Genomic DNA, 19,267 nt, shown 5'->3' with positions numbered 1-19,267 from the left:
TGTTTGAGTTGGGAATTTTTGGGAGAGGGTGGGGTTGGGCTATTTGGGGGCAAGTAATAGGGAATGGAAAAAGAAGACAGATCGAGGAGAGGTATGGGTAAAAAGGGGATCTGAAAGAATATGCTAAAATGGAATACTGAGATTATGTTTCACAAACAATGGTTGATCTCACATATGGAAAATCATTTTTATTAACAACAGTTACAGAGTAATACATCACAAAACTGAAGAAAGAAAACATACACTCTAGGTCAGCAATGTTGAATTTTAGCTTATACAAACAATATATAACCCACGCCCTCTTCCCCTAGTTCTAACCCCAAACCCTTCCCTGTGCCCCTGTAGCAACCCCCCCCCCCCCCAACCTTCCCCAGCCCCTCCATGTGAACTATTTCAAATGTTTAGAATATAACTTCTCGCTCCTGAAGGCAAGGTCAACCACAAAGGTTCCCACAGTGTGCGGAATTCCTCACCCTCTGTGCTGTCCAGAGATTGCACCCTGCATCAATCAAGCTTCATTTGCTGTATTAACTGTGCTCGCCAACAAGCTAAGGGGGGACCCACGTCCGACCACCAGGATTTCAAAATCGTGGAAATTCCAAAGAATGTCACCCACTGCACATATCTTTTAAACCTCTTAGGTGGTGTCCCCGTAAATTTATAATTATAAAAAAGTATCAAGGGGTCACACACCAATGTACACCCCCATAGTTTTTGTAGTGAATGAAATTCAGCCCCCCAAAACTGCTTCACCAGGGGGCAAAGCCAAAACATATGTCCTAGGGTGGCCGACCCACTCCTACATCGTGTGCAGGTACCATCGCAGGATTCAATTACTCGAGCTGCTCTCCTTGGAGCCATGTATGTTCTCATAATGAATCCATACAGACGCTCACACTGTGGGACAGACAGGTGCATCCGATATATGTTTCCAAGAAATCCCTTACATATGTCAGGTGTAATTCTGCAACCTAAATCTTCTGACCATGTTCTGGCCAACCGTATATAATCTATTTCCTGGGTGGTATCTTTTAGCTGCTGCTGATGGAACCTCAGGGGAACCGACAGCTGAGCCCCCAGGGAGTAGTTTTCAGTTAATATATCTACTACATCCTCTGTTAAATCTGTCCACAACAAGGAAGTCACATAATGTTTTAATTGAGCATAGGCAAAGTAGTTCATCCCATTGATACCAAACTCCTCAACTATGGTATTGAGTGGCTTAAGTTGCTCCTCCTCATTAACAACTTGTGTCAAGTAAATTATTTCCCATTTCGCCCATTGACCAAAATTGTGCCTCCGACACATCCACCTCCAGGTAGCTCTAAGCGACTGTAGTAGGGGGTGTCTTTGGCAGGCCTGGGGGGGCAGCCGATGTCCCGTGTGCAAGAGATAGTTAAAGTATCGTGGGGAAGATGTAAGTCTTGATAGCAGTATTAGAAAATTCTGTCGTTCCCCGAAACCAATCGTTAATATGCCGTATTGCACATGCTATCGAAAGGTTTCTCAGGCTCAGAAGCCCCCATCCCGCCCTGCTCCCTAGGAGTAGTGATCACTGACAATGGCAGTCTAGGGCGCTTACCCTGCCAAAGAAAGGTCTGAGTAAAGCCTATTCATAATCCTTTCTTCTCTCTCTCTCTCTCTCAAGAACAGAGGAAGCTGTTGAAAAATGTAGAGCCATCTCGGTGCCATGAGCATATTAAAAAGTGCGACACGCCCCCACAAAGATAATGGTAGCACACTCCACAGAGTCAATTTGTGTTTCATGCTCTCCAACATGGGACCAACATTGATTTTGTATAAAGAGGACAGGTCCCTCAGAATCAAGATACCCAAATATTTTAATTCCTTGTCCGCCCATCGTAATGGGAAGTTCCCCTTCCAAGTGTGGCGCAGTGTGTCATCCACTGCCAATGCACATGATTTCTGTAGATTCAACGAGAACCCTGACAAGACCCCATATGACCCCATATTGTCTTAGCATTCTTAAAGCATGTTGCAAAGAGGCCTGGGGTTCTCTCAAAACCAGCAAAATATCATCTGCATACGCCAAGGTTTTCACTTCTTCCTCACCCATGGTCACCCCTTTAATTTCCCTTGTACCATTTAGCACCCTTATCAGAGGCTCCAACGAAAAGATCAAATAGAAACGGGGACAAGGGACACCACTGCCTTATTCCCCTTCGAACTGGGAACCACTCAGATCTTCCACCATTTGCCACCATGTGTGCGCCCAGACCTGCATATAACACTCGGATAGTCTGTAGAAATCCCCCCGGAAATTCCATCCACTCCAGCACCCCAAACAAGAATCCCCAGTCCACATGGTCAAACGCCTTTGCGGCGTCTAAGCTGAATAACATACAGGGCTCCTGCTTACAGGCGCACTGAGCCATGGCTAAGAGAATTCTCCGCACATGGAGAACGGAGTGTCGCTTGGGGATGAACCCCACCTGTGCCGGGCTTATGAGGGCAGGGATAAACTCTATCAGTCTATTGGCCAGGATCTTTGCCAGGAGCTTGATATCAACGTTGATGAGAGAAATGGGGCGATATAAGTTTGGGTCCTCTGCCTTTTTACGCGGTTTAAGTAATAGTGTAATCAAGGCTGTATTTTCATACTTAGGAAACTCCCCTGCTTCTATCACAGCTTGGTAATAATCTAATAATGCTAGGACTAGAGATAACTGCAATGTTTTGTAAAATTCCCCTGAAAACCCGTCGACTCCTGGTGCTGAGCCCAACTTGAGTCCACAAGATAGCCTGCTGGAGCTCTTTTGGTTGCAGGGGTAATTCTAAGCATTCCCGGGCCCCATGATCCAATTTGGGCATCCCCGAAGTAGCCAAAAACTTGTCCACTTCTGCTCTGGATGGTGTTTCAGTGGGGGCATACAAGTCTCTAAAATGGTTCTGCAGCAAATGCAATAATTTGCTTGTTTGGTTTATCATGGTCCCCCATGTATCTTTCAAGGCATTTATAGTGCGGTTTCCCACCCAGGGCCTGACCATCTTTGCCAATAAACCACCCTGTCTGTTCCCATACTTATGCAATCTGAATTTTTGGTAGGTTAAGCTCTTTTGTGTTTGCTCTTGTATTAAAGAATTTATTGCAACCTGTAACGCCTCATAGTTATCCCTGTGTGTCTGTGTTGGAGAGTTTATGAATGTACGTTTGACCGTACTCAGTTGTCTCGTCAGGTTTATGATGCTGGCTGCTACTTTTTTTTTTTTCCGTGCAGCTACAGTATGTAGGAGATAACCTCCCCCCTCACTACTGCTTTTGCGGTGCACCAGTACAAACCGTGGTCTGATCTGTGTTGCTGGTTGTGTAGGGCAAACTCCTCCCATTTCTGTTGTAAGAAAGCAGTAAAATCTGTGTCCTTCACTAAAAAATCGGGAAATCTCCAATGCCGTACTGTCTGATGACCCATCCATATGTCCAGATTGATCCACATGGGAGAATGATCAGAAATTACTTCCTGGTCTATGTGTGCGTCTATAACACATGGGAACATGGGCGCAGACACCAATATGTAATCTAACCGCGCCCATGTCCCATGTGCCCGAGACCTATGTGTAAAATCTCTACCTTCTGGGTGTAGGGCCCTCCAGGTATCTACTAACCCGAGGGAGGTCACAAAAGAAGATAGTATATCCTGTCCCTTTCTGTTATCTGCCCCCATGTTCCTTCTTCCCATACAGTCTACCTCTGTGTCCATTATAGCATTCATATCCCCCGCTAATATTATCATCTTATCCTGATAGGGAAGTAGGGCCCGAAGTAGGCTAGGAAAAAACTCTGGGGCTTGGGGAGTGGGAGCATAAATCGACAGCAAATATATTTCCCTCCCTTGTAATGTCAGCTTGACCATCAGATATCTCCCATCAGTATCTCGTAGAAGAATCTCTGATGAATAAGTTAAATGTTTCTGATATAGTATCGCCACTCCCCCCCTTCTCCCTCCCGATGAGACATAGTCCACTTGTCCTACCCACATTCTCTTTAACTTTTCATGCTCCCCATCTGAGAGTCTGGTCTCTTGAATACAAGCAATGTCGGCTTTAAGCCGTTTTAGGTGCGTGAGGACCTTTTTTCGTTTTATTGGGGAGGAGATCCCCCCCCCCCCCCCACATTCCAAGTTATTAGTTTATATGGAGAAGACCCCCCTGATTGTGAAAGTCATCCATAAGATTAATGTGCAAACAGCGTTGAGTCTGGGGGTCCAGCACCTCCCCCACACCCATTCTTCCACAACACCTCTCCTCACATTACATACAGGTGGTGCAACATTCTGCCCTCTGGGATTATTAAAGTATAGCTCACAAGATTCTCCCCCTACCCTTCCATGTCCAAGCCTCCCACCCAATTCCTCCCTGCCCTCCCGTCCCCTAGAACCCCAACAGAACACAGGACTTTGCGATGAAGTACCACTCATCGCCAGGGGTCACCCTAGTGCAGGGGTCGCCTCCCCGTCTAAATTACTATTACTACATAACAGTATAATAACAGGAAAAAACATATTCACCAGCGTAATCCCCTTTCTATCCCTGTCCCATTAGTCCAGCTTTAATGTTCTCACTCTCTTGCCTCAGTTGACGTCCACTTGGCTGGACCCATTCAGGGGGTGCTATTGTGCCCGGTCAGTTGTGTATTTATAAATTCCATAGCTACTTTTTCTGAGTCAAAGGTGTTCTACTTTCCTTCTATTTGGATCTTTAAAGTTGTGGGATAGGATAGTGTGAAACGAATCTTTTTCTCTACCAACTTCGAACACACCGGGTGAAAGAAAGCGCCTTCGTTTCTCTTGGACACCCACCGGGTAGTCTGGGAAAATCAAAATCGGGTTCCCATTGTATCGTAACGAGCCTCTTTTGGACCTGTATCCTTGCAGAATTTCCTCTCTGTGAATGTAATTGTGAATTTTCACAATCATGACGCGTGGCTTTGAATTCACAGGTTGCAGTCTGCCCAGACGATGCACCCTTTCAATACAAAAGATCCCGCGGCTGTCAGAGAGTGCAAACTCCTTTTGCAGCCATGTTTCTAGCAGGGGCCCCAAGTTCTTTTCCGGTGTAGATTCAGGTATCCCAACTATTCTTATGTTTGACCGACGGGTCTGCTCTCAAGATCTTCAAGCTTTTCACTCTGAGCTTTTAGTTTCTCTTTCAGGTCCTTAATCACCGGCAGACTGCTGTTCCACAGGTCTTCTGCATCCGACACGCGTTTTTCTAGTTCTGATGTACGCTTCGTGGTGTCAACCATGCTTGCCTCCAACTTGCCTAATTGACCAGCAAGCACCTCAAATCTGGATTCCAGAGCAGTCCCGACCGCTGCTGTGATTTGCGCGAGCTGTTTGTCTGAAAACTCTGGCTGCGCTGTGGTCGCGTGTTCCGCCATCTTGGACTCGATCGCCGTCAGCTGTGTTTTGCCTTTTTCGACTTTTGCGCTTCTTTTCGCTGTTCCGGCGGGCATTGAGACCAGGTATGCTTCCATACACTCTTCTTAGTCCCGTTCACCATACCTGGTTGTCGCAGAGGGGATTTTTAATCGTTCTGTAGCGTTATAACGGAGAGGGGACCCCGGAGCACAGCGTGTACACTGCTGCTGCTCTCAGTGCATCACGTGACCTCCGGTTGATCTCACATATAATATAGCAACCTGGAATGTAGGAGGCCTCAATCACCACCTAAAAAAGAAAAAGTTTTAAAGAAACTGAAAGATGTAAATAAATACTGATATTGCCCCTCTACAAAAAACACATCTTAAACCTTAGGAGTTGGACAAATTGAAAAATTAGGATTGGGGAGCAGTTTATTATTCTTTCTATGGGTCTAAGCAGAGAGGAGTGGTGATCTTTGTATGTAACCATGCTCCCATTATGGTCAAGACTGTTGGCAAATGACAGGTTCAAATCAACTTTAAAAAATAAATGGTAGGATTAGTTACAGGCTAATGCTAATGGAGAAGTAGGCATTAGCATTTTGGGAGGTGGAGATGGCATATGTTTGGCAGGAGAGGGGGGATTCAGCAGGCTGCATAAGAGGAAACAAAATGCCACAATAAGCAAAGGCAGGAATTGTTGGAGCAATTACCGAATTCTATTTGGTGCTAAGAACAGAAGTGATTTCTTGGAATTTAGGAACAGAACAGGGAAAGTTTTGGAACGGCAGTTTAGGCAGAAAGGGAATACCAGATGAGTCAGTCAGATTGTTGGAAAGCAGAGGCAAATATTAACTAAACACAGATAAAACTGAGGAATATAGGGATTTAAAAGAAAAAAAAATTATTTATATATATATGCTAGTAAAGAAGGCCCGTTTCTCAGAGCAATGAAACGAGCGCTAGCTTGTTTTGGGGGGGGGGGGGGGGGGGGGGGGGGATGACTCACATATGGAGAGAGCAGGAGCATGGCCATCAAAATGGATTTCAACTTCCGGTGGTGGCTTCATTTAGAACGCTGGGGTTGTGCGATAGATAGATAGATAGATAGATAGATAGATAGATAGATAGATAGATAGATAGATAGATAGATAGATAGATAGATAGATAGATAGATAGATAGATAGATAGATAGATCAGAATTACAGGCCTCCATAGAGGAGATTTCCAGCTACATTAAAGCAGCTAAATTATCTATGGTTCTGGAAAGAGTTTGCTCCCCCCCCCCCCCCCCCCCCCTTTGGAATAAACTAATTATTCAAGTAGAGGTGAAAAAAGGTCATAAGGACACCCTCAAAAGGCAAATCCCCAGGGGAGAATGGGATTTTGGGGGAGATATATCAAATCCTCTCCCAAGAGATAACTGGGATTCTGACAAGTGTATAATGAGGTGTTGCTGGAAGCATCTCTGTCTCCCTCTATGTATAAAGCAAATGTAGTAGTACTCTTGAATCCAGGGAAAGATGGCTCTAAACGTGCAAATTACCAGGACTGTGGAGTTGGAATCAGAGTCGGAGGTGGAGTTTGAGTTGAAAGCAATTTTGGGTGGAGCTGGAGTCAGAGTCAGTAAAAATGAACCAACTTTGACTCCAGCTTAAAAATAAAAATGTACAACAGTGTACTGCATATTCTCATTTAACAGCATTTTTTCTTTAGTTTCTTTGTTCAAATTTCAAATAAATATATTTTGTGGTCTATTTGTAAAGAAATATCCTATATTTCTGTAATTAATGATTTATGGTTATTTACAATTTTCTATACTGTCCAATCTGAAAGTCAGGTCTGGGCAGTGTACAAATTTCTCTTAGATTTATTAAACATAGTAGGAGCTGGAATCAGAGTTGGACAGTAGAAAAATAGAGGCGTCAGAGTTGAAGGTCTAGAGTGTATCAACTCCACAGCCCTCCTAATTACCAGCCCATAGCTTTATTGAGTACCGATATTAAAATATTCAAAGATTCTGGCCACCGAGCTTGAAAACATCTTATCCCTGATAGCTCACCAGGGTGACTAGATTTGTTAAAAGCAGATTTACGGGCGATAATATCAGGAAAACAATTAATTTAATAGATCTCATTCAATATAAGAAGGAGAAGGAGGTATGTGTAGCACTAGATGCTGAAAAAAAGCCTTTGACTAGGTGGAGTGGGAGTACCTTTTTGAATTGTTGCAGCAGGTAGGGCTAAAAGGGAACTTTGGTAAGTGGGTGCAGGCTTTATATAGGAAGCCGCAAAGTTCCATAATGATTAACGGGATACAGTCAGAACCTTTTTTGCTTGGTACAGGTACCCATCAGGGCTGTCCCATGTAACACTTATTTGCTCTAGCAATTGAACCATTAGCAATGCATCTAAGATCAACTGCAAATGGTCTTCCTAATAGGGTAGATCAGGAAGAACACAAAATACTACTCTATGCAAACAATACCTTAATATTTAAGTGTGACTCGCTAAGGTGTGCCCCCAGTTGCTACTTGCACTGAAAAGGTTTAGTGCTATTTGTGGTTTTAAAGCTAATATTGATAAAACTGAGGCAATTTGTTTAGTATCACATCTTGGGAATTATGATCCAATTTTCCCTTTAAGATTGCAGTTAAGGGCATAAGATATCTTGAAGTGTAATGATGTAGAAAACTTATATTCTTTAAATCATACTCCCATGTCCCTCAAAATACAACAGGAACTATAAGGGTGGAGATCTCTTATATTGACATGGTAGTAGGGTAGTAGCCACCAACATGATGATTTTGCCTAAGCTGCCGTTTTTCGTTTTTTTTATTATTATCAGTGTTACCAATTCCTATTCCCCAGAGCCAGTTTTGGGATTGGGAAGAGCTCTATTTGGCAGGGGAAAAGGGGAAAAAATTCAGCTGAAAAGATTACAACAAAATAAGGACTGGGGAGGGCTGAATTTCCCGAATCTTTGCCGCTACTCTACTGTGTCTATATTAAAAGCCCTTTCAGCCTACTACTGGAAAGATTCTACTGTTCATTGGGCTCAAGTTGAAAAGGCCGTGCTCTCTCCCTACTCAATATTTATGAGGCATTTCCAGATGGAAGACAGAAAAAATGATAACAGGTTTTAGCAGAACATGTTTTCTTATAACTGTTCTGAGCCACTGGGCAAACATCTATCAGGCACAGAAATATAAGGGGAGTACATTTCCTTATTGCAAGTTAAGGGACTTTCATCCCTGTTCTACTTTGGGTACATGAGGTTTGGGCGCTTTGGTGCCGCCTTTTCAGGGCCACTGTTAGGTACTCAACAGGAGCAGAATCTGTGCCTACTCACTGCTGCTGCTGCAGCCAGGGGTTGCTGAGCAAAAGGGAAATGTTGGCTGCCCTAGGTGGTGCCTATGAGAGAGGATGAACAGCTTCCTGAATAACCGTCTTTCCTCACAGGCACCACTTGGCGCAGCCTACATCTCTGTTTTGCCCAAGGACCCCCAGCTACAGTGAGCAGGCTAAGAGAACTGGGTCCAAAAAAAAGGCATATGCCCACTATCGCCGCCGAAGACAGTTGCCAAGGGAAAAGGAAGGACCGCCACATCTGAGGTCCTAATCGATGCTGCGAGGTGCCCTTGTGCAATTCTCAGTGCCTGGCGCTCACTGGAGTGGGCTACTCACGTGTCTGCAGTGTCTGCAAGCTGTTCCTCAAAGGATTTAAAGGGTTTTTTTGATACTTTATTTCTTCCATGGTTGGAACGTATTGATGACGTCATTGGAACGAACAAATATCATTGAAAGCATAGCAATGTTTTCAATGTGTTCTACCACATTTTTAACCTTTTTAACGTTTTGAGAACTTGATATGTTTTTTAGGTATATTTTTAGTAGTTATGGAATGGCAAACATCTCAAGATGTTTAAGCATTTTGGATTTGAATTTTAAAACCATTTTTTTCATAGTCAGCACTACTACTACTTAACATTTCTAGAGCGCTACTAGGGTTAGGCAGCGCTGTACAGTTTAACAAAGAAGGACAGTCCCTGCTCAAAGGAGCTTACAATCTAAAGGACAAAATGTCAAGTTGGGGCACAGCCATTTTTTAGTCACCACAGACATTTTACTGTACATAATACTCTTTTAAAACATTTTTTGAACAGTATTATATGTTTTTACTGGTAAATACCTGTTAGTTTCAGTTCTATTGAAAATAAGTTTTTAATTTGTTTTTAGGCTCCTTACATTAATTATGTATGCTAGGTTGTCCCAGCAAGTTTATTTTCTCAAATTATACAAACACACCCAGAGGAAGGAGTATGTAAGTAGTTTGTTTGGCTTTTGCTTCAAAGTTTTAAAAGTGCTTCACAGTCGTTTTCAGTTCTATGTGAGGTGAAGTTTCTTTTTCACACTTCAGTGCTTTTAACCTTGTTATTTGTTGGCCCAGACATGGTGAAGTTTGTAATTTTATACCAGCTAGGTAAGCCATTGCCCCTTTTCATTTTAAGCTGTTTTTTATAACTGTTACTTTTATTTATGTATAGTTTTTAGTTATCCTTTTTTTTCATGTGGTCATTTGTTTATACAGTTAAAGAGTCATCTCCAAATGAGATATGGTTTTAATTTCTAAGTAAGTCTCTCAGTTTTGTATTTGATTTTACATATATTCATATATGTGTTTTTGTTTGATTTTCTTTTTAAGTAATTTAGCCCCTGAGAAACATGGCCATATCAGGCACAGATATGTAAATCTCTGGAAGCCTTTGGATTTATATGTAATAATCATCTTTATTGAGTCAAAAAAAAACAAATACAACAAATTTAAAATTGCATTAATTTCGATGAACAATACAAAAAGAACCTCCCAACCCTACCCACCCACCCATCTCCGGGTCCCACAATAAACAGGTTATAGCCATCCTCAATAGAAACCCACTAAAAGAGGCATTAATGTTGTGCAAACGTACAGCCAAAAATGTTGAACCCATGCACAATGCCAAAACATATGGCCCAAAGTAGCTTGGGGTGTACCACATTTAGGACACTGTTCCCCACTCTGAATCCCTGCCCTATGAGCTCAATGTGGAGAAAGAAAAAGGCACAGTAAAGTTATAAAAGGTTTCCCAATGTGAAATGTTACAAGAACATTTAGGCAGGTTCACAATGCAAGTTTGTAATACAGAAGCACAGATAAGACACATCAAATCAGCAAACCAAGTGAGGTTGACAGGTCTTTCAGGGCAATGCCATCCTCAACTGGCAAGGCAGTCTGTTTACTAGGCTGCGCTAGCGGCTGTCCCAGTGCTAATGCCAGCAGAACCCATTCACTTCGAATGGGCTCTGTCGGCATTAGTGCCAGGCCAGCCACTAGCACGGCTTAGTAAACGGGCGCATTAATCTTGTAGTCACCTTAACTGTTCATAATATGCAGCTACAGTGTAATTGTATAACAGGGCACCTGGTTTAAAAGAACAAAAAGGTGTCTACTTAGGCACTATTTTATAGGAGATATAGGTGCCTATAAAATATTAGTGCAAGCAGCAGAAATTGCACCTATATTGTAGTGTAAGCAGCAGAAATCGCACTTACATTGCAAGCACAAACACTTAGAGTTGTTCTCAAGTAGGTTTAAAATCACTGAACCTGGATTTGCAACTACGTGTGTAGACTAGTCAATTTTATAAACGAGCAAACTCCACTCATGTTCCACCCAAACTCCATCCTTTACACACTTCCAACATGGATCATCATGTCATGGTGTGTACCTTTACATTGGTCTTTATTACATGAGCATATTTACGTATATAAATCAATTACTCTCTTAGAGTGGAGGAGTAGCCTAGTGGTTAGTGCAGTGGACTTTGATCCTGGGGAACTGAATTCGATTCCCAGTGCAGCTCCTTGTGACTCTGGGCAAGTCACTTAACCCTCCATTGCCCCTGGTATAAAATAAGTACCTAAATATATGTAAACCGCTTTGAATGTAGTTGCAAAAACCTCAGAAAGGCGGTATATCAAGTCTCATTTCCCTTTATAAAATTACCCTCTTAGGGTCTAACTTTAATTAAACTATATTCTGAGGCCTTAGGAATTACTTTTGAATCAAAGTTAGATGATTAGATCAGTATTTGTCAAATACACCTGAAACTGGGTTAATGTGTTATGGCACACAATCACCTGCTTGCCCTCCACCATTACACACACACCATCTAACACCAGTTTCCTTCCCTTATTCCTCACCTCTTAAGGTCACATCTCTTCCTTCCTTCTGTATCTCCTGGCATCATATCACTTCTTTCTTTTTCCCACCTTTCATTTCCACCTTCTCAGCATCATCACTTCCTCTCTCTGTTACATTTCCTTTCCACCCCCTTCCTCTCATAATCACCATCTTTCCCTCCACAGATCACCACCAGCTAATAAAAAGAACTGTGTGAGTAGCTCTTCTTACTTGCTGCTACTGGCTCCTCCATCATCTGATTTTCTCTTAAGTTTAACTCATATCAAGCCTCATAGTTACACAAGACCCACTAGCTCTATGCAGTTCTTAGTTCAGAGGAAGGCTGATAAAGGAAATAGTAACAGCAAGTAAGATGTGGTAGTTACTAACTCCTCCTGCCAACAGGGGACGATGGGAAAAGTGGTATTCAGCTTTTCCTCTCCCTATCACCTCTCTACAGGCAGTGCAAATTTTGAAGCACACCTCACATTTCCACACAACATACCAGTTAGGAACCTCTGATTAGATCAGCTCTACATAGAAACAAATAGCTCAATTAAAATAGCAGCAATCATCCAATCAGTAAGTACAGTTCTAGTCTCCTAGCATTACTTAAAATCAGTGCTTTTTTTGTAGAAAAAAAGATGCCGGTACTCATTATGGGCAGGGTCACCACATATGGCTCCACCCCTATGATAGCCACACCCACATTAGCCACACCCCTTATACCAGCCATGGCGCATATAAACAGACATCATTGAAAATAATATACTAGTATAGGAGAAAAAATAACATGATTTTTTTTTTCATTATAAATCATTTCTGCAAGCTGTTACAGCTCCAGTATACCCAGTGCAAAATAAGACAGCCGATGTAAATTCTCAAATTGGACATATTCCAAACACTAAAATGAAAATAAAATGATTTTTTCTACCTTTGTTGTCTGGTGACTTTGTTTTTCTATCCATATTGGTCCCAGTCTCTGATTCTGCTGCTCTCTATCTGTTCTCTTACCTCCGTTTCCAGGGTTTCCTTTCCATTTATTTCTTTACTCTCCTCCTTCATTTCTTGCCCTACATCCATAAGTAAAAGCTGTGTCCTCCTCCGTCGAATTGACTGGAGGAGGTATAACGTGGATCCAGCTTTTGTCTATTTTCTCCATCCATGTGCAGTTTTTCTCCTCTCTTCCCTTTCCCTCATCTCCATCCATGTGCATCTTCTTCTTTTTTCTTTTCCGCCCTCCATCCATGTCCAGCACTTCTCTTCTCTCCTTCCTTCCCTCCATCCATGTCCAGTATTTCTCCTCTCTTCCCTCCCTTGTATTCATATAAAGCAATAATTCACTCTCCCCTCTCCTCCATCCAAGTCCAGCATTTCTCCTCTCTCCCCCCAAACCCCTCCATCCATCCATGTCCAGCAATTCTCCTCTGTCTTCTGCTCTCCTCTCCATCCATTTCCAGCATTTCTCCTCTCTTCCATGCCCTCCCCTCCCACCCATGTGCATCTCCTTCCTTGTCTTCCCTGCCCTCCATCCATATCCAGCATGTCTCCTCTCTCCCCTGCCCTCCCCTCCCATGTCCAGCGATTCTCCTCTGTCTCCTGCTCTCCTCTCCATCCATTTCCAGCATTTCTCCTCTCTTCCATGCCCTCCCCTTCCACCCATGTGCTTCTCCTTCCTGTGTTCCCTCCCCTCCATCCATGTCCAGCATGTCTCCCCTCTCCTCTGCCCTCCCATGCCCAGCGATTCTCCTCTGTCCCCTGTCCTCCTCTGCCAGCCATGCCCAGCGATTCTCCTCTCTCCCCTTCCCTCCCCTCTGATCCATGTCCAACGATTCTCCTCTCCCCTGCCCTCTCCTTCCATCCATGTCCAGCGATTCTCCTCTCTCCCCTGCCCTCCCCTTCTATCGATTCTTTCCCCAGCCTATCCTTCTTCTCCACTGCCTGCCTGCCTGCTATGAAGCAATAAAGAAAGACTGCAGGCAGCGATTGAGAGAGGCTGGCAGCGTCGGAGCTTCCCTCTGCGAGTCCCGCCTATGGCAGAAACAGGAAGTTGAAAGAAATTAGACGGGACTCGCAGAGGGGAAGCTCCAACGCTGCTGCCAGCCTCTCTCAATCGCTGCCTGCAGCCTTTCTTTATTGCTTCATAGCAGGCAAGCAGTGGAGAAGAAGGACGGGCTGGGTAGGGTTACCATATTTGCGAAAGCAAAAAAAGAGGACACAAAAATAAAATGCTGCCATGCCCCCAGCCCCGTCCCTGCCCCTCCATGCCATGCTGCATAGTCACCTTGACTTAAACCCCCCCCCCCCACAAAGAAAGCCAGATTCTATAAGCAGTGAAAATACTGGTGAAAGTAACAGAAAATGTATTTTCTGTACTCTTCTAAATACAAGCTAGAAAAGATCAACATTTCCAAAAAAGTAAATATCCATGAGCAGCATGTCCCCCTCTCTTCTCCTCTCCATCCCCTTCTATCCATGTGCTGCATTTCCCCCTTTTCCCTTCCCTCACCTCCATATATAGCATGTTGCCCTCTTCTCTCCCTTACCTTCCATTTATGTGCAGCTTGTCCCCTTCTCTATCCCTCCCATCTATGAGCAGCTTGTTCCCTTCTCTCCCTCCCATTGGGATAATATGGGATTTTTAAAAAGTCAAATTAAAAAAACTTTTCTGAAGAAACTAAATTCTGAAATAAAACACAGCCTAGCAAAGTCTTGCAGGAGAAGTATTTTATTCACATTTGTGGGATATATACATTGCTAAGGCAATGGGAGAGGTCATGAAGCAGTTGGACTAGCCACAACTGATTAAATTTAGCCTAATACTGAACACACAAGGGTTCAAACCATCGTTTTGAAAATGTGAGTTCTTTATCAATCATAGCCAGCTAAAAGAACAAAGACAAGGTTTAAAGTCTGCAGTCTACCTTAATACACAGCTGTGTGAGGTTCTCCCAAATGTTTTGCCTGACAAAGCAAAGCTTCCATTTTTAATACACTTTATATCTCGTTGAAGTTAGAAACCACAGTCTGGTTTTTTTCAGCTTCAGTGATTTCGTTTACACTACCTTTTTAACAGCTCTGCAGTAGTACACAGGCTCCTGTCACTTACTTGATGCCTTTCCTTCTCCCCTCTCAGGCTCTGCCATCCCAGCCAGCCTCCTTGTCCATGTCCCTGGAGGGAGAAGGAAGGGAGGGGGCAGGGACACCGTGCTGCAACCAGAGAAAGCAGCACAGCAGGAGTGTGAAAGGTCCAACAACAAAAAAACAAAAAGATGAGATGGCTCTTCCTGACCTGCTGGGTCCACTCCTTGCAGCTGCTGTCAGGGCTGCATCCAGTGCACTAGGAGCAGTCAGATAGTGAATCTTCATGTGCACGACACGAGCTGACTGCTGCTCAGCAACACCACGCATGCGCCAGTAGATCACATGACCATGACCTCACTGGAGCGTACGTGTGTGTCTGCAGTTGTGCAGGGTTCCTAGTTCCCTTGAAAAAAAACGGATGAACTCTCAAAATACAAAAAAAATGGCCGGTCATAGGGTAACCCTAGGGCTGGGGAAAGAATTGATAGAAGGGGAGGGCAGGGGGGAGAGAGGGGAATCGCTGGGCATTGATGTAAGGGGAGGGCAGGGGAGAGAGGACAGAGAATCGCTGGACAGTAGGGGAGTGAGAGAAAGGGTTAGGACTCCCGGGGGAAAACGTGCCGGTACGCTGTACCGTTGCGTACTGGCACAAAAAAAGCCCTGCTTAAAATTGACATATCAGGAAGATGTCAAATGGAATTCAAAAGGTCAACAGAAAAACATAGTTAAAACATTTTTACTTAATCACAGTTGACCAGTTTCAAAACATCTGTTGAATAACATGCTTTATTTGTATATTGAAAACTTCTCAGAGCTATTCTAGATTCTACTGCTTACTTTTTCTAGTGCATCATTCTTTGAAGTCAGTTCTTGGAACTCCTTCATGAACATCTCTTTTACTTTGTTCATTTCATCTCTAAGCTTTTCTCTTTCTTCTTCTTTCCACTTGTCAAATTTTTTCAAAATCTCATCTTCTTTCGTTTTCTGATGTTCATACTCCTAAAAACATTTTAAAATGGCAACTTAAAAAAAATACACAATATGACCTTGTATTCCAATGAATGAAAGTTGAAAAGCCTTATAAGATGACAATATTTTGCTGACTGGCTGTGAATTAAACTGTAGTAAATCCTCTCTCTTCACAAGACTGCAACTAAAATTAAAATACAGTAAAGCAGCAAATGCTATATAATGAATGCACTGCAAATGCACTAGTTTAATTGATTATTAAGACTTTGGAAAAACGAAGTTACTCACCTGTAGCAGATGTTCTCCGAGGACAGTTGGATATATATTCTCACATGTGGATGACATCATCAACAGAGTCTGACATGGAGACTCTCCCCAGCATTCTTTTTCTTGAACCTTAAGAAGTGTCCACCGCTTAAGCACGTACCTTCCCACCCACTAGCATGAGACCAGGGCAGTAGAGTACAACAGCTGATAAAATTTGACTCCTAGGGGAGGTGTTCAAGTATATGAGAATATATGTCCTGCTGTCCTCAGAGAACAAAGGTGAGTAACATCGCTTTCTCCAAGAACAAGGAGGAAATAATATCTCACATGTGGGAATCCCTACCTATTAGGCTGTCCGAAATAAGAGTGGGAAAAAATACTAGGCCTGCAACAGGCAAGAGCCAACAAAGAATTTTTTTTAAATTTATATTTTATATAGATATAGATAGTGCTTTATTTTGTGCCGGTACACACCACTACAATGTAGCGGCACCTTTTTTTTTTTTTTTAACCTCCCATTCACTGTCCGTTTCTTCTCTCTGCCTGTTTTATTTTTATTTTTGTTACATTTGTACCCCATGCTTTCCCACTCATGTTTGAGAATCCGGGCCCATAATCACTCAGTACAAGCAAGATCCGGCACCAGCACATTCAGCCTTAATTCTAGCCTATCCACTCGTGGCAGGCTCTGTTGGTACCGTCCCTCTGACGTATACGTGTCAGAGAGCGTGGAACTAACAGGGCCTTCCCAAGCACATGGCATTGGGCGCGAAGGCTCCTCAGTGCTGGTGCAGGGCCTTGTATTGGTTGATTACTTCTGGCCCAGACACTCAAGCAGCCAGGCAATGGGAGAAGGAGGAAGGGCATGGGAGAGAGGAGAAGGTAAAATTATGTCTTACCTGATAATTTTCTTTCCTTTAGCTGCAGTAGATGAATCCATCAACTGGTGGGGTTGTATCCATCTACCAGCAGCTGGAGATAGAGATCACTGACCTCAGTGAGTGGTATTGGCCAACCAGCCCCTCTGTACGCTAGTATACGTCTCATCACAAAGCAAAAATAGCTCCACACGAACAGGAAAACCTTCCTCACCAGAACGGAAACTTCAACAGAACAATAGTATTACAAATTGTAAATGCTACTCTGTCCAAACTTTGACATTCATGTATTAAACTGCAAGAAACAAAACAGCCGGAACAACAAACTAACAGATTGAATAGAACCGAAAAGGTGATGGTAAACCAGGGAGGGATATTGGATTCATCTGCTACAGCTAAAGGAAAGAAAATTATCAGGTAAGACATAATTTTACCTTCCATAGCGCAGGCAGCAGATGAATCCATCAACTGGTGGGATGTACCAAAGCAGTCTCTAGAGAGGGAGGGACACTGTCGCCCCTCTAGTCAAGACCACCGTACCAAAAGAAGCATCAGATCTGGCTGCCACGTCCACTTTATAATGCTTAGAAAAGGAATGTACGGAAGCCCAAGTAGCCGCCCGACAAATCTCTTGCAAGGTCAAGACTGAAGACTCCATTGATGAGGTAGATTGCGCCCTAGTGGAACGAACACGCAAGGGTTCCAGCGCAACTCAACCAGCCAACAAATACGCCGAGGAAATAGCCTCTTTGAGCCACCTTGCAATAGTCGGTTTAGAAGCGGCTTGACCATGACGAGAACCTGAAAGAAGCACAAATAAGTGGTCTCTCTGACAGAAGTTATTCGACATCGGCAAATAGCAGAGGAGGACACGGCGTACATTCAAAACATGAAGACTCCGAAAGGTCCCGGGAAAATCCTCTTTCCAAAAGAAGGAAGAAAAAGCGGCTGATTAAGATGAAAAGTTGAGATGACCTTTGGCAAAAAGGAAGGAACAGTTTGCAACGTGACCCCCACTTCCGAGAACTGCAAAAAGGAATCCCGACAAGAAAGGGCTTGAATCTCAGAGATTCTACGTGCTGAAGCTATAGCCACCAAAAATACCGTCTTTAGGGTGAGATCTTTACCTGAAGCCTCAAGTAAAGGCTCAAAAGGAGAGGTCTGCAACGCCCTAAGAACCAGATTAAGATTCCAAGACGAACAGGGTCGCCGTAAAGGAGGACGAAGATGAAGCCCCCCTCCCCCCCCCCGCAAAAACCGAACTACGTCTGTATGCACTGCCAAAGGGGATCCTGACACTCATCCCCGAAAACACGCCAGGGCTGCTTACCCTGAACCACGAAGAGAATTATAGGCCAAACCCTTCTGTAAGCCGTCCAGCAGAAAAGCCAACAGCTGAGCCACAGAAGCCTGAAAAGGAGACAGCACGCGGGTGTTACACCAGGCCACAAACGTGCGCCAAACACGGGCGTACGCAGTCGAAGTAGACCGCTTACAAGCCTGCAAAAGAGTAGCTATAACATCAGAATAGCCCTTTATCCTCAAACGTGGCCTCTTAATAGCCAGACCGTAAGACCAAGTGGGAGGGATCCTCCATGTTTACTGGACCCTGATGAAGGAGATCGGTCAGGACTGGAAGCTAAAAGGGCTATTCCACTAGAAGGCGCACCAGATCTGCATACAAGGGCTGCCGAGGCCAATATGGAGCCACCAGAATGACTTGACCCAGATGCCAAGCAATCCTGAGAAGAACCCCGCCCTATCAAGGTGCAGGGAGGAAACACATAAAGAACAGCATTTACCGGCCACGGTAGAAGAACAGCGTCTAGGGCCTGCCGACTTTGGCTCCTTTCTTCTGCTGAAGAAAATGGGCACCTTGGCGTTGCTCTGGTTTGCCATCTGGTCTATCGTCAGACTTCCCCACTTCTGACAAATCAATTGAAACACCTCCTCCAATAATTCCCATTCAGCTGGATCTAGGGTGTGTCGACTGAGGAAGTCCGCTTGCACATTGTTGATACCCGCAATGAAAGCCGCCGACAGGGATTCTAGATGAAGCTCTGCCCACAGGAGGAGGTGACCCGCTTCCGTTGCCAGGGCTGAACTCCGAGTGCCGCCCTGACGATTGATATAAGCCACCGCCATCGTGTTGTCCGAAAAACACGGACCTCCTTCCCCTCCAACAGGGACTGAAACTGAAGGAGGGCATTGAACACAGGCTCTGAGCTCCAGGCGATTGATCGGCCAACTGGCCCTGGTCACAGATCAAGTTCCTTGGGCATACCGTTGAAGACAAAGAGCTCCCCAACCCAAAAGGCTGGCGTCTGTGACAAGTACTACCCACTGTGGAATCGCTAGAGAAATTCCTCTCCACAAGTGGGGACCGTGAAGCCACCAAGACAGGCTGCACTTCGCCGTGGCGAACCACGGAAGTCTGCGCTGGATAATCTGAGAATCGGGAGACCAT

At 44.1% G+C, this 19,267-nt stretch overlaps 1 protein-coding gene across 1 annotated transcript in view; it reads right to left on the bottom strand.

Annotated features, from left to right (window-relative positions):
* DZIP1 (DAZ interacting zinc finger protein 1) overlaps window positions 1–19,267 on the bottom strand; it is a 327,827-nt gene that overhangs the window by 201,442 nt on the left and 107,118 nt on the right. Inside the window, 1 exon segment of the mRNA XM_030201373.1 lies at window positions 15,524–15,685. Coding sequence (XP_030057233.1) covers window positions 15,524–15,685 — 162 coding nt within the window.

Source organism: Microcaecilia unicolor, chromosome 4 (assembly GCF_901765095.1).
Source record: "Microcaecilia unicolor chromosome 4, aMicUni1.1, whole genome shotgun sequence".
In the NCBI taxonomy this organism is placed as follows: domain Eukaryota; kingdom Metazoa; phylum Chordata; class Amphibia; order Gymnophiona; family Siphonopidae; genus Microcaecilia; species Microcaecilia unicolor.
Note: the sequence above shows the minus strand (reverse complement) of the source record. Positions and strands in the feature narration are given on the sequence as shown.